The sequence below is a fragment of the Rhinoderma darwinii genome, chromosome 1 (genome assembly GCF_050947455.1).
Source record: "Rhinoderma darwinii isolate aRhiDar2 chromosome 1, aRhiDar2.hap1, whole genome shotgun sequence".
In the NCBI taxonomy this organism is placed as follows: domain Eukaryota; kingdom Metazoa; phylum Chordata; class Amphibia; order Anura; family Rhinodermatidae; genus Rhinoderma; species Rhinoderma darwinii.
Window position 1 is genome coordinate 473,103,549 of NC_134687.1, and position 13,093 is coordinate 473,116,641.

The 13,093-nt window shown below is 44.1% G+C and overlaps 1 protein-coding gene across 2 annotated transcripts in view; it reads left to right on the forward strand.

Annotated features, from left to right (window-relative positions):
- SCARB1 (scavenger receptor class B member 1) overlaps nt 1-13,093 on the forward strand; it is a 128,049-nt gene that overhangs the window by 75,905 nt on the left and 39,051 nt on the right. For both annotated transcript variants that reach the window (XM_075833571.1, XM_075833562.1), the window contains exon 2: nt 7,491-7,651. In XM_075833571.1, the coding sequence (XP_075689686.1) occupies nt 7,491-7,651 (161 nt within the window). The remainder of the gene's footprint in view (nt 1-7,490; nt 7,652-13,093) is intronic.

Sequence of the window (13,093 nt, forward strand, 5' to 3'; positions counted from 1 at the left end):
GGGGCGTAACTAGGAAAGGCTGGGCCCCATAGCAAACTTTTGACTGGGGCCCCCCCTCCCCTGGGTGTCAAAACAACCCCCCCCCCTAGTAGATAGTGCCTTTTTTACAGCCCCCCTGTAGATAACGCCATACAGTCCCCCCTGTAGATAACGCCATACAGCCCCCTCTGTAGATATCTACAGGGGGGACTGTATGGCGCTATCTACAGGGGGGCTGTATGGCGGTATCTGCAGAGGGGGCTGTATGGCGCTATCTACAGGGGGCTGTATGGCGTTATTTACAGGGGGGGTCTGTATGGCGTTATCTACAGGGGGGGGTCTGTATGGCGTTCCCTACAGGGGGGGTCTGTATGGCGTTATCTACAGGGGGGTCTGTATGGCGTTATCTACAGGGGGGACTATGGCGTTATCTACAGGGGGGACTATGGCGTTATCTACAGGGGGGGTCTGTATGGCTTTCCCTACAGGGGGTCTGTATGGCGTTATCTACAGGGGGTCTGTATGGCGTTCCCTACAGGGGGGGTCTGTAGGGAACGCCATACAGCCCCCCCTGTAGGGAACGCCATACAGCCCCCCTGTAGGGACCGCCATACAGCCCCCTGTAGGGAACGCTATACAGCCCCCCCCTGTAGGGAACGCCATACAGCCCCAACCCCCCAAAAAAATGCAACCTACAGTGTGAAAAGACAAAAGACATGTATCCCCTATCCACAAGATCTCCACAGGACAGGGGATACATATGTGATCGCTGGAATTGATAGGGAGAACGGGGGACTGAAAGTCCCCTGAAGTTCTCCATGACTAACCTCTGACTTCCGGCGTCTGCGCAGCTCAAGAAAAATGAAAGGCGCGCTGGTCACGCATGCGCACAAGCGGGACCGGCGCTCCATTCATTTCTACGGAGCTGCCGACACAGACCCCGGAAGTCAGAGGTTTGTGATGGAGAACTTCAGGGGACTTTCAGTCCCCCGTTCTCCCTATCAATGCCAGCGATCACACATGTATCTCCTATCCTGTGGATAGGGGATACATGTCCTGTGGAGATCCTGTGGAGAGGGGATACATGTCCTGTGGAGAGGGGATACATGTCCTGTGGAGAGGGGATACATGTCCTGTGGAGATCCTGTGGAGAGGGGATACATGTCTTATGTTTAATGGCAGAGTGGAGAGATACCTCCCTACTCTGCCGTAGTGTTCAGTGGCGTCCCGCTGTAGCAGCCATAGCGGCAGCTAGCGGAGCCTCCGGCCATGGTGGCGGGCGACACGGGCCCCCTCATGCCGCGGGCCCCGTAGCAGCAGCTACGGCTGCTATAGCGGTAGTTACTCCACTGTGTTAGGGGGAGTTCACACTGAGTTTTTTTTACGCGAAAACAGTGGCAAAAAACGTCAGAAAGTGCCTCCCATTGAAAACCATAAAAAACGCCTGCGGGAAAAAGAAGCGTTAGGCTATGTTCACACAGAGTTTTTTGCAGAAGGAATATCTGCCTCAAAATTCCGTTTGGAAGTTTGAGGCAGATTTTCCTCTGCCTGCACACCGATTCTTGCGGCTTTTTTGGCATAAAACACTGCGAAATACGCTTTCTCCTGCCTCCCATTGAAGTCAATGGGAGGTCAGAGGTGTAAACACCCGAAGATAGGGCATGTCACTTTTTCCCGCGAGGCAGTTTTACTGCTCGCGGGAAAAAGACGCCGACGCCTCCCATTGAAACCAATGGGAGGCATTTTCTGTCCGTTTTTGACGAGTTTTGCGACGCGGTTTCCGCGTCAAAAAACTCGTCAAAATACTCTGTGTAAACATAGCCTAATGCCCTTTCTTCGGTTGTTTCTGTCTCCGACTTCCCATTGACAACAATGGCAGGCAGAAAATGCATTTTTTGCTGCGTTTTTCTGCCCACGGCCGAAAAACGTCACAAAAAAACGCAACAAAAACGCGGGAAGTGTTCAAAATATGCCTCAAAATTCCGGAAGGAATTAGGAGGCAGATTTTTCTACCTAAAAACTTTTCCCTTCTCCCATGAACTTTTTTATTTGATGTACATCATGTACCTGCCCTCTGCAGTCTGCACGTCCTCCGCCCGTCCTATGGGATGCTAGTACTCCGGCAGTCCTGACTTTACTCCGGCAGTCCTTGGCTCCTGACTGTACTGTCCTCCGCCCGAAGTCTCGCGTCGGCCGTTTAGCTCCGCCCCCTGTCCTCTCCCCTGCCTGAGCGCTCCTCCTACCACGTCCTCTTCCACTGTGTGTGGGAGGACTATCCGTGGAGTGCACAGTGTGCAGTGAATATCACCGGGCCCCCGGACCCCCCCCCCGCGGCTGTCACCGCCCCCCCCGGATGCCTAGTGTAATGTTAGTGTCGTGACTCGTGATGCTACTACTAGGCATGAGGGGGCCCGTGCCTCCAGGCCTGGCAGTGGCACATAATGTAATGTGCCTGACTGTCAGGGTGACACGGGCCCCCCCATGCCCCGGGCCCCGTAGCAGCTGCTACTGCTGCTACTGTGGTAGTTACGCCACTGAGCACACGTACACTTTTTTATTTTATACTGGCTCACCTACAGCAGCTTTTGACATCCCTTTTTAAATCCATAGGCATTTTTATGGAGTTGGTACCTCCCCTTTGCATCTAAAACAAACTCTTACCCTTCTTAGAAGGCTTTCTACAAGGTTCTGGAGTGTCTGGGGGAATTTTTACCCATTCATCCAGAAGAGCATTTGTGTGGTCAGACACAGATGTTGGACAAAAGACTTGTCTCGCAATCTCTGTTCTAGTTCATCCCAAAGATGTTTGGGGTTGAGGTCCAGGCTCTGTTTGGGCCAGTCGAGTTCTTCCACACAACTCGCCAACTATTCCTGTATGGACCTTGCTTTGTGTGCTGGGGCAGAGTCATGCTGGAACAGAAAAGGGCCTTCCCCTAAGGGTCAGTTCAGTTTTCTTTTTACGTGGAAACTGTTGGAAAACGCGCCAGAAACAACCCAAAATGCCTCCCATTGATTTCAATGGGAGGTGGAGGCGGTTTTTTCCCGCGAGTGGAAAAACCGTCTAGCGGTAAAGAATTGACATGCCCTATCTTCGGGCGTTTAAGTTTTTGACCTACCGCTGACATCAATGGGAGGCAGAGAAAGCATATTTCGTGGCGTTTTTGCCCGTGGCGCTCAATGGGCGCAAGCGAAAAACGCGTCAAACGGCATGCAGGCAGATCAAAATCTACCTCAAAATTGCAAAAAAAACTCAGTGTGAAGATACTCTAACTGGTGGAAGCATACAATTGTCCCAAACTTCTTGATATGTTGAAGAATTATGATTTCCCTTCACTGCAACGAAGGGGCCCAGGTAAACCCCGTAGCATTTTGCATCGTCCACCAAACTTTACCTGCCTGACTGCATTGTGCCAACTGTAATGTTCTCCTGGCATCCACAAAACCAGACGACTCCATCAGACTGCCAGAGAACGGTTATTAGACTCTCCACAGAACACGTTTCCACTGCTCCAGAGTCCAGTGGTGACGTGCTTTACGCAATTGGACGCTTGGTGATGTGAGGCTTGTATCCAACTGCTCAGCCATGGAAACCCATGCCATGACTATCCTGAGGCACGGTTTTTGTGTGGATGTTGATGCCAGAGGATGTTTGGAAGTCTTCAGTTATTTAGTCTACAGAGCATTGACTACTTTTATGCACTTGGCGATCCCGCTCTGTAAGGGTATGTGCACACGACCTCTTTTCAGACGTAATGGAGGCGTTTTATGCCTCGAATTACGCCTGAAAAGACTGCTCCAATACGTCGGCAAACATCTGCCCATTGCTTGCAATGGGTCTTATGATGATCTGCGCAGACGAGCTGTAATTTTACGCGTCGCTGTAAAATGACGGCTCGTCCAAAGAAGTGCAGGACACTTCTTGGGACGTTTTTGGAGCCGTTTTCTCATAGACTCTGTTGAAAACCGCTCCAAAAACGGCCGTGAAAAAAACACGAGTTGCTCAAAAAACGTCTGAAAATCCAGAGCTGTTTTCCCTTTTTAAGTTTGCATGTGAACATACCCTAACATTTCATGGTCTGCCACTTCTTTGCTGTGGTTCCTAAACACTTCCACTTTTGCAATAATATCACTCGCAGTTGATTATTGAATATCTAGGAGAGAAGTAATATCAACTGACTTGTTGCAACGGTGGAATCCTATTACAGTACCATGCTTGAATTCAGGGAACTCTTTAGAATGACCTGTTTCACAACTGTTTGTAAGGGTATGTTCACAAACTAAACTAAAAACGGCTGTAAAATACGGAGCTGTTTTCAAGGGAAAATAGCCTTTGATTTTCAGCCATTTTTAAAGCATCAAGCATTCTTTGAGGCGTTTCTGGAGCGGCTGACCCAATGAAAAACGGCTCAAGAAGAGACATGCACTTTTTACAGGGCGCTTCTTACGCGTTTTTTTTGTTTTTTTTTTTTAAACGGACGCTTTAAAAAAAGCCTTGTCGAAACTAAACTCCGTTTTTCCCATTGACATCAATGGGCAGATGTTTGGAAGCTTTCAGCCTCCGTATTTTTAGCGGTTTATTGGGGCATTTAAGGCCCGGAAAACGGCTGAAAATAGGCCGTGTGAACATCGTAGTACTTCATCATTTCTCCTTACAACTCTGAGCTTTTACGAAGCAATAATGCACATATGCATTATTGGGGGAACATATTAATTAAGGTTACCACGTAGCGTAAATGCTGCGGAATTTCCGCAACTGAATTATGTGCGGAAATTCCCGCAGCATTTACAGTAGCAGCAAAGTGGAAGAGATTTAGTAAATCCGATGCCCACGCTGCGGAAAAAAACACAGCGTAAAAGTTAACAAATTGACCTGCAGTGCAGATTTTAAAGAGGCTCTGTCACCAGATTATAAGTGCCCTATCTCCTACATAATCTGATTGGCGCTGTAATGTAGATAACAGCAGTGGTTTTTATTTTGAACAACGATCATTTTTGTGCAAGTTATGAGCAATTTTAGATTTATTCTAATTAGTTTCTTAATAGACAACTGGGCGTGTTTTTGCTTTTTACCAACTGGGCGTTGTACAGGGGAGTGTGTGACGCTGACCAATCAGTGACAAATCAGCGTCATACACTTGTTCCAGCTCAGCGTGATTGTGCAGTGAAAGAAGCTGGGCTGGAACAATGAGAAGTGCAGGACACTGATTGGTCACTGATTGGTCAGCCTCATACACTTCTCTGTACAACGCCCAGTTGGTAAAAAGTAAAAACACACCCAGTTGGGCATTAAGAAACAATTTAGCATAAATCTAAAATTGCTCATAACTTGATAAAAAATTATTGTTTTTCAAAATAAAAACCACTGCTGTTATCTACATTCCAGCGCCGATCACATTATGTAGGAGATAGGGCATTTATAATCTGGTGACAGAGCCTCTTTAAATCTGTAGCATGTCCGTTTATACTGCCTTTTTAGTTTTATTTTCAGTTGCTGGTTTTCCCCATTTGAATTCAATGGGGATGCAAAACCCGCAGCTGAAAGCCAAGTGTTGCGATCTTTGCTGTGGAAACGCAGCCATTACGCCGTAAAAATCACAACTCAAGGGATAAAAAGAATCCGATTTACCCAGAACGCTCTCCTTCCTGCAGTCCGGCCTCCTGGTATGACGTTCCATCCCATCTGACCGCTGCAGTGTCACGTGGCCTGCAACGTCATCGTAGGAGGCTGGTCTACAAGAAGAGGAAGGGGGTAAGTATTGAAGTTTTTTATTTATTTTTCCTTCAAGCGCTGGTTTCTGCAGCGGAAATTCTGTCCAAAAAACAGCAACAAAATGTGGTGTGATTTATTTTATTTATTTTTTCGGACTTAAGGTCTTTACACCGCGTATCTGTCCCGTGGGAATCTGGCCTTAGACAGCTTTTTTAAACGCTCGTCTTGCACTAAACATCAATGCCATATTCGCAAATGTGCAAGAAATGTGCACCACACGTCTTAATAAATTTGACACATCTTTAGCTGTTTGTGTGACAAAAATGCAATTCTGCGCCTTCTATGAGCAGATGTAGATTTGCGCCATAACTTATGCCAGTTTCTGTTATAAAGTATGGTAAATCTGTTCTGGCGAAGGCTCTCCCCCTTTTGGCTAGACCCCCCCCCCCCCTTTTCTCACCACTTTCAGAATGTGACGGAAAAAGTAAGCCTCAACTTTTTACACCATATATTCTCCACCCATTGTCTTAAAAGTGAAATGTTGCCAAAACCAGAATTAATGCAGAAGGTGACCCTGTACATTACTGTTTTTCACAACCTAGCATCTTAATGACATCAGTTTAAATTTCACAAATCTTGTACGAAATCTACCTAGCTGTTGCACTACAACAGCTGTTTCAAGACTGGTATTGTGCTGAAAGCCATTGACACTGCATGAAAAGTATTTTAAAGGCCGCTTGATGTGCGCTGCATTGTTAGACATGTAGTTTTTCTACTCCAAACTGCGGCACAGTGCCTTGTACAAACGCTACATTTCCCATAATGCGACGGGGCATACTATGTGCTGACCCGGATACAGCAAGGAGCTTAGGCTATGTAGTCAGAACTGTATAAAAAATTATTCTGGTCTCTGGGATTTTAAAGCAGTGGCGTAGAACATATGATATATCCAAGAACATGTTCGGCTTCTATACGATTGTGGAAAATGTTTTACGAATAGTTTTGGTTGCTTATTCCCCAATGTTAGGGCTTATTTAGACACACGTGATATACGTCCGTGCAACGCACGTGATTTTCACGCGCCTCGCACGGACCTATTTTAGTCTATGGGGCCGGGCAGACTGTCTGTGAGTTTCACACAGCGTGTCTCCGCTGCGTAAAACTCACGCCATGTCCTATATTTCTGCGTTCGCGCATCACGCACCCATTGAAGTCAATGGGTGCGTGAAAATCACGCGCACCGCACGGAAGCACTTGCGTGTGACGCGCGTGATTCGCGCAACAGCAGTAAAAAGTATGAATGAAAACAAAAGCACCACGTGCTTTTCTGTTTACAAACATACAAACTGAGTGTCATAATGATGGCGGCTGCGCGAAAAGCACGCAGCCGCGCATCATATGGTGATGACACACGGAGCTGTTAAGTGCCTTTTGCGCTCGCAAAACACCGTTTTTTGCGCGCGCAAAACTCGCACGCTCGTGTAAATCCGGCCTTAGACTTTAATGTTGACTGTAAGTAGGATTCAAAATAAACTTTGTTCTTCTGCCCTGCTCTTCTGTTCAAGTTCAGATTATGAAGATTATTATACGTGCCATATCTTCCAAAAATTGATAAAAGCTTCACACATCGGATCTGAACTTGATTGGTTGCTATGGGCAACTACTTAACTTTTTGTTTTTGTTTTTTGTGTTCCATTTTTGATAAATCTCTCGTATTAGGCTTCCCCTTCCCCCCAGCATGTAACTAAAAACGTTTTTGTCCCAGCCCCCCTTAATTATTTTTTTCTTCTTTCCTTTGCAGAATGTCCGTATAGATCCAAGCAGCGGCTTTGCTTATGAAATGTGGAGGGATCTCCCAGTGCCCTTCTTCATGTCGATCTATGTATTTGAAATCATGAACCCTAAGGAAATGCTTTTAGGAGAGAAGCCAAGAGTTGAACAGCGTGGACCTTATGTTTATAGGTGAAGTGTTCGCATAAGACTAAAATTGTGCAACTATATGCAAGGAATGGGCACTGGATCATTGGACACCAATTGGCAAAGATGCTTAACTATACTATTTATGCCCCCTCCTGTAACACTACTGTTTACAACCTGGTGTTACATTGGTGGTGGTGGCCTATAGGGAATGAATATTGTGATGCCCATTTGCTTAAATGGACACTAACATTTCAAACCTCTTATGTTCATCTAATAGTATATCTGATTTATATATCAAATCTGTCATTTACCTACTTCACACAGAATTTGCATAGATAAAACTAAATTTGAGAAGCTACTGCCACTAGGTGTCTCCCCCTGTAGTCTGTCCGCCGCCTGTTGTCAAGCAAAATCCATCCCTAGTTGGAGCAGAATTGAGACTGCAGAAAGTGGGGGTGTCTATTAACTGCCCGACTACATAAGTCTATATGGAGAGGTGAGGGGAAAGCAGGAGTAGAGTGAGACAGAAGTGCTGGTAAGATGTCACCCCAGTGCTGGATTCTTAGCTACACTGCTCATTACTGCTGTATAATCTCCTACTTCTATCTCTATCACATATATAGAGGAGAATCCTGCTCTCCTATGTGTACAGTCTATAGAAGACATGATAGACATTAGGCTATAACCACAAGCTCAGAGAAAATTGAGGATTGGAGAGCCTGCGGAGGGGAAAACTGATAAATGCAGACTGTCATATAATGGACAGAAATAGTATTTATTCCTTATGTATACACGTGACCACTTATTCTGAAAAGATAGGTACGCTTTAAGCATAACTTAATAGTTTTATGAACAAAGTTGCTTCAGTCAGCAGCCTAAATTCTAAGAATGGAACAGGGCAGCTGGACAATATCAAATTGGAATATCTTGCCTGCATACCGGTTTGCTGTATATATAGCCTGGTGTATAGTCTTTCCCCAAATCCTTTTAAACCGTGTCCCTTTAATTTGTAGATGGATAACGTGGGCTGACCTTACGCTTGCGCCCTAGTTTCTGTCAAATCTACTAGAGCAGCAGAAGATGAGGGGTGCTCAACTTCCCTACAGGCAGGGGTGGAATTCAAATTTTTAACAGGTTCCCTGTTTTGCGGACAAAGATATATGCATGGGGTGGTGGTGGGGGGGGGGGGTCGAGGTGTATCGCGCCACGGAAAATGATTCTAATAATAAAATAAAACAATTACAATATTACAAATATGCTCTATATTAAAGTAGACTCTAAATAAAGAAATTCCCGCTCCAGAATGTTTGTGTGGATTTCCACACTATGTATATAAGTACGTACGTACGTACGTACGTACGTACCTACCAACGCTCATTATATTAAACTCGCCCATTACGTATAGACCTATATGCGCAAATTCAATATCCTAAGCATGCTCAGCACATTTAGTTCAGTATTCGTTGTTTAGTAGTTTAGTTAGGCTGTGGACTATGAGAAGGGTGGAGGACAGTGCGGCGTGCACAGTAAGCCGCGACAACTCTCCCGGCTAATGCACAGATGCGGTGCCAGAAGCACGCTCAGTACATATATACAGCACCAGAACCAAGCTATATATATATATATATATATATATATATATATATATATATATATATATCTATATCTATCTATCTCTCAAAGCTCAGTGCATATATACAGCACTAGAACCAAGCTCTGTACTTATGTATTTATGTACGGAGTTTGGTTATGGTGCTGGATTTATGTACTGAGCTTGGTTCTGGTGTTGTGTATATGTATGTTATGAGCTTCTCTTTGCTGGTGTTTATATGTATTGAGCTTGGTTGTTATGATGTATATAACTCCAGAACCAAGCTCCGTACATATATACATCAGAAGCACAATTTCAGCTCGGTACAGAGATCATTTGCAAATTAAGTTAGTATCGCACACTGTGCCCCTTAATATAATGGTACCATGCACTGTGCCCCTGAATATAAGGCCCTATTCGCAGAGTTTGAGTTTTCGGCAAAAAACTTATGAAATTGGCTCACATTGATTTCAATGGGAGGTGGAGGCTTTTTTTTTTTTTTTTTTTTTTTTTTTTTACCACGAGCAGAAGAAACCCTTGCGGTAAAAAGGCGACCTGCCCTATCTTGAGGCGTTTTCCGCCTCAAAAACCCCATTGAAATCAATGGGAGACTGTTTTTTTTTTTTTTTGTTTTTTTTTACACGTTTTTCAGCAAAAAAAACGCTTGCAGTTATTCCATCTTTCTGTTGAAGAGATAGCTAAAAAAAAACGCGGCAAATCGCATGTGGTGAAAAACCACAAAAAAACCGGAGTGGATTTTTCCAGGCAGCATTTTCTGCCTGCATAAAACTCTGTGTGAACATATCCTAATAGTACTGTACACTGCGCTCCTGAATATAATAGTATCGTACACTCTGCCCCCGAACATAATAGCGCTACACACTGTGCTGAATATAATAGGACTATACACTGTACCCCTGAATATAATAGTACTATACACTGTGCTCCTGAATATAATAGTATTATACACTGTACTCCCGAATATAATAGTACTATACACTGTACTCCTGAATATAATAGTATTATACACTGTACCCCTGAATATGATAGTACCGTACACTGTACACCTGAATATAATGGTACTATACACTGTACTCCTGAATATAATAGTATTATACACTGTACCCCTGAATATAATAGTACTATACACTGTACTCCTGAATATAATAGTACTATACACTGTACTCCTGAATATAATAGTACTATACACTGCACTCCTGAATATAATAGTACTATATAGTGCACTCCTGAATATAATAGTACTATACACTGTGCCCCTGAATATACTAGCACTATACACTGTACTCCTGAATATAATAGTACTATACACTGTGCCCCTGAATATACTAGCACTATACACTGTACTCCTGAATATAATAGTACTATACACTGTGCTCCTGAATATAATAGTACTATACACTGTGCCCCTGAATATAATAGTACTATACACTGTGCTCCTGAATATAATAGTACTATACATTGTGCTCCTGAATAGAATAGTACTATACAATGTACTCCTGAATATAATAGTACTATACACTGTACTCCTGAATAGAATAGTACTATACACTGTACTCCTGAATATAATAGTACTATACACTGCACTCCTGAATATAATAGTACTATACACTGTACTCCTGAATATAATAGTACTATACACTGCGCTCCTGAATATAATAGTACTATACACTGTACTCCTGATTATAATAGTACTATACACTACTCCTGAATATAATAGTACTATACACTGTGTCATTGAATAAAATTGTGTCAAACACTGTAAAGTAATGCACCCCACACACAGCCTTTTACACCTGACGATATTCGGCCGATGCAGCGAGCGCCGATCAACTATACATCGTTGATAGGCGCTCGTTTGATCCTGTCACACGGAGCTATGGATGGGGACGAGCAGTCGTTACTCCGATCGCTCGTCCCCATACCTTACCATCATGTCGTCAGCATGTTTCCCTGTTTACACACCAAGATGTGCTGCCGACAACGATAATATTTAACTTTTTTAATACTATACGACCAGCAGATCAAGCATTTGCTCGTTCATCTGTTGATCGCTGCCCAGTTTACACAGGGCAATTATCGACAACGAGCGTTCTAATAACGCGGATCTGTCCGATAGTTGCCCAGTGTAAAGCCCCTGTAGATAGTGCTCCCTATAGTGTCCTCTGTAGATAGTAGCGTTCCCTGTAGTTAGTGCCCCTATATAGTCCTCCCCTGTAGTTATTGTCCCCTATAGTTAAGGCACCCAACACTGCCCACAATAAAAGGAAAAATACATTATATTCTTACCTGTCCCGTTGCCGCGCCATCCTCCAGCCCGCCAGTCCTCCAACGGAATGACGCAGCAGCGCGATGACTGAATCATCACTAAAGCGCCAAATGGCGAGGCATCATATGCTAGTGAAGTCAATTGCATCAGTGTCCTAAGGAAGTGAATACAATTGAGTGCAGGGGACCAGATCCGGCTTCCTGCTTCACCCGGTTTTTCGAACCGGCTGTAATTTTAACAACCAGTTCGGGGGAACCGTGGCGAACCGGTCGGATCCCACCCCTGCCTACAGGTGTTAAGACATCCCACCACAATGGCTTCAGAGGATGGTAAGGGCTTCCCCCTTCACATCGCGTAATTGAACCATGTTTGACGTAACCGCTCTCTGTATATGTTAATAGTAGGCTGTGACGGATGCACTAACAGTGGCATTCGTCGAACCACCCACAATGCGCCTTTGGTTTTAGAAGATCCAAGAAGTGAAACGTATGGAAGAGCTCACAGCCTCCGTACGGGAATCTCACGATAAATTCATGCGATCTTGCTCTCCCTGGGTAAGCTTTCCCTGGATAAGCTTTGAGAACTCATAAGAGTACATCTCTTTGCTCTCTTAAAATCATTATCGATATGGGAAGGATGTTTATTGGTTAGATGCTGCGGGTAGTCCCAACCCCCCCCCCTTCACCCCCTCTTTCCACTCTTCTTCACCCTATTCCTCCCCATTCTCCCCACCCCCCTATCTTCTCCTGGAGATCTCTACAAGTCCTGTTTAGTTGGACTTTTAAGATGATTGGTGTTGACTATTATCCTGCCTCTAATGTTTTGTGTGTTTACTTGTTACAATTGTGTATCACGAAGTCGTGAATTTGTATATGCTTCTTAGAACTACTTGTGATAAACAGAATTTTTTTTTAAAAAAAAGCAGTGGCATTCGTCACCAAAGACACTAATGGTATCTGTTATAGGAATACATCATGAGTCAACTATTAAACAGCCGTTTAGCTTATCAGTCATGAAGAGCTTGTTAAAAGCCCATGCCATAATACGTTAATCGTATGCTTGTGAAGTTTGCAATACTGTGGCATACATCACCCATAGGCTCCTATGTTAATGAATAACTTGTACTGCACGGTAGAGGTTTTTATTTGCTTTTTTTTTTGCTTTTTTGTTTCTTTTTGATATGGGATTCTGTTGTATGGAATAGTGTAGTATACTACTCTAACCATTCTTTATAAAAAAAAAAATGAAATGTGAAGTGGGCCTAAAGCACCATCGACGCGTGCCGTTTGAGTTGGTACACTTGGTTTGAAGAAGCATTCAGATGCTTTTTAGGCAGATCAATCACCGCATGAAGATGGCCTTATGTCGGAGTACTTTTTGAATTGTATGGCTTGTGTTATTCTAAGGGTGTTGTGAGTGGTGAAATGTTTTTTTCCATTAGAGAAGTAAGATGTCTGAGACTGGTAAGGCTGTGCCCATGGTGATGGTGGTAGTGGAGGGAGTTGGTTGTTTTGTGTGGCAGAGAGCACATGTAGTGGAGAGAGGCTACAGAAAACTCTTCTGTATCATGAAAACCCGTAATCTGATCATGGCTGAAATTACAATT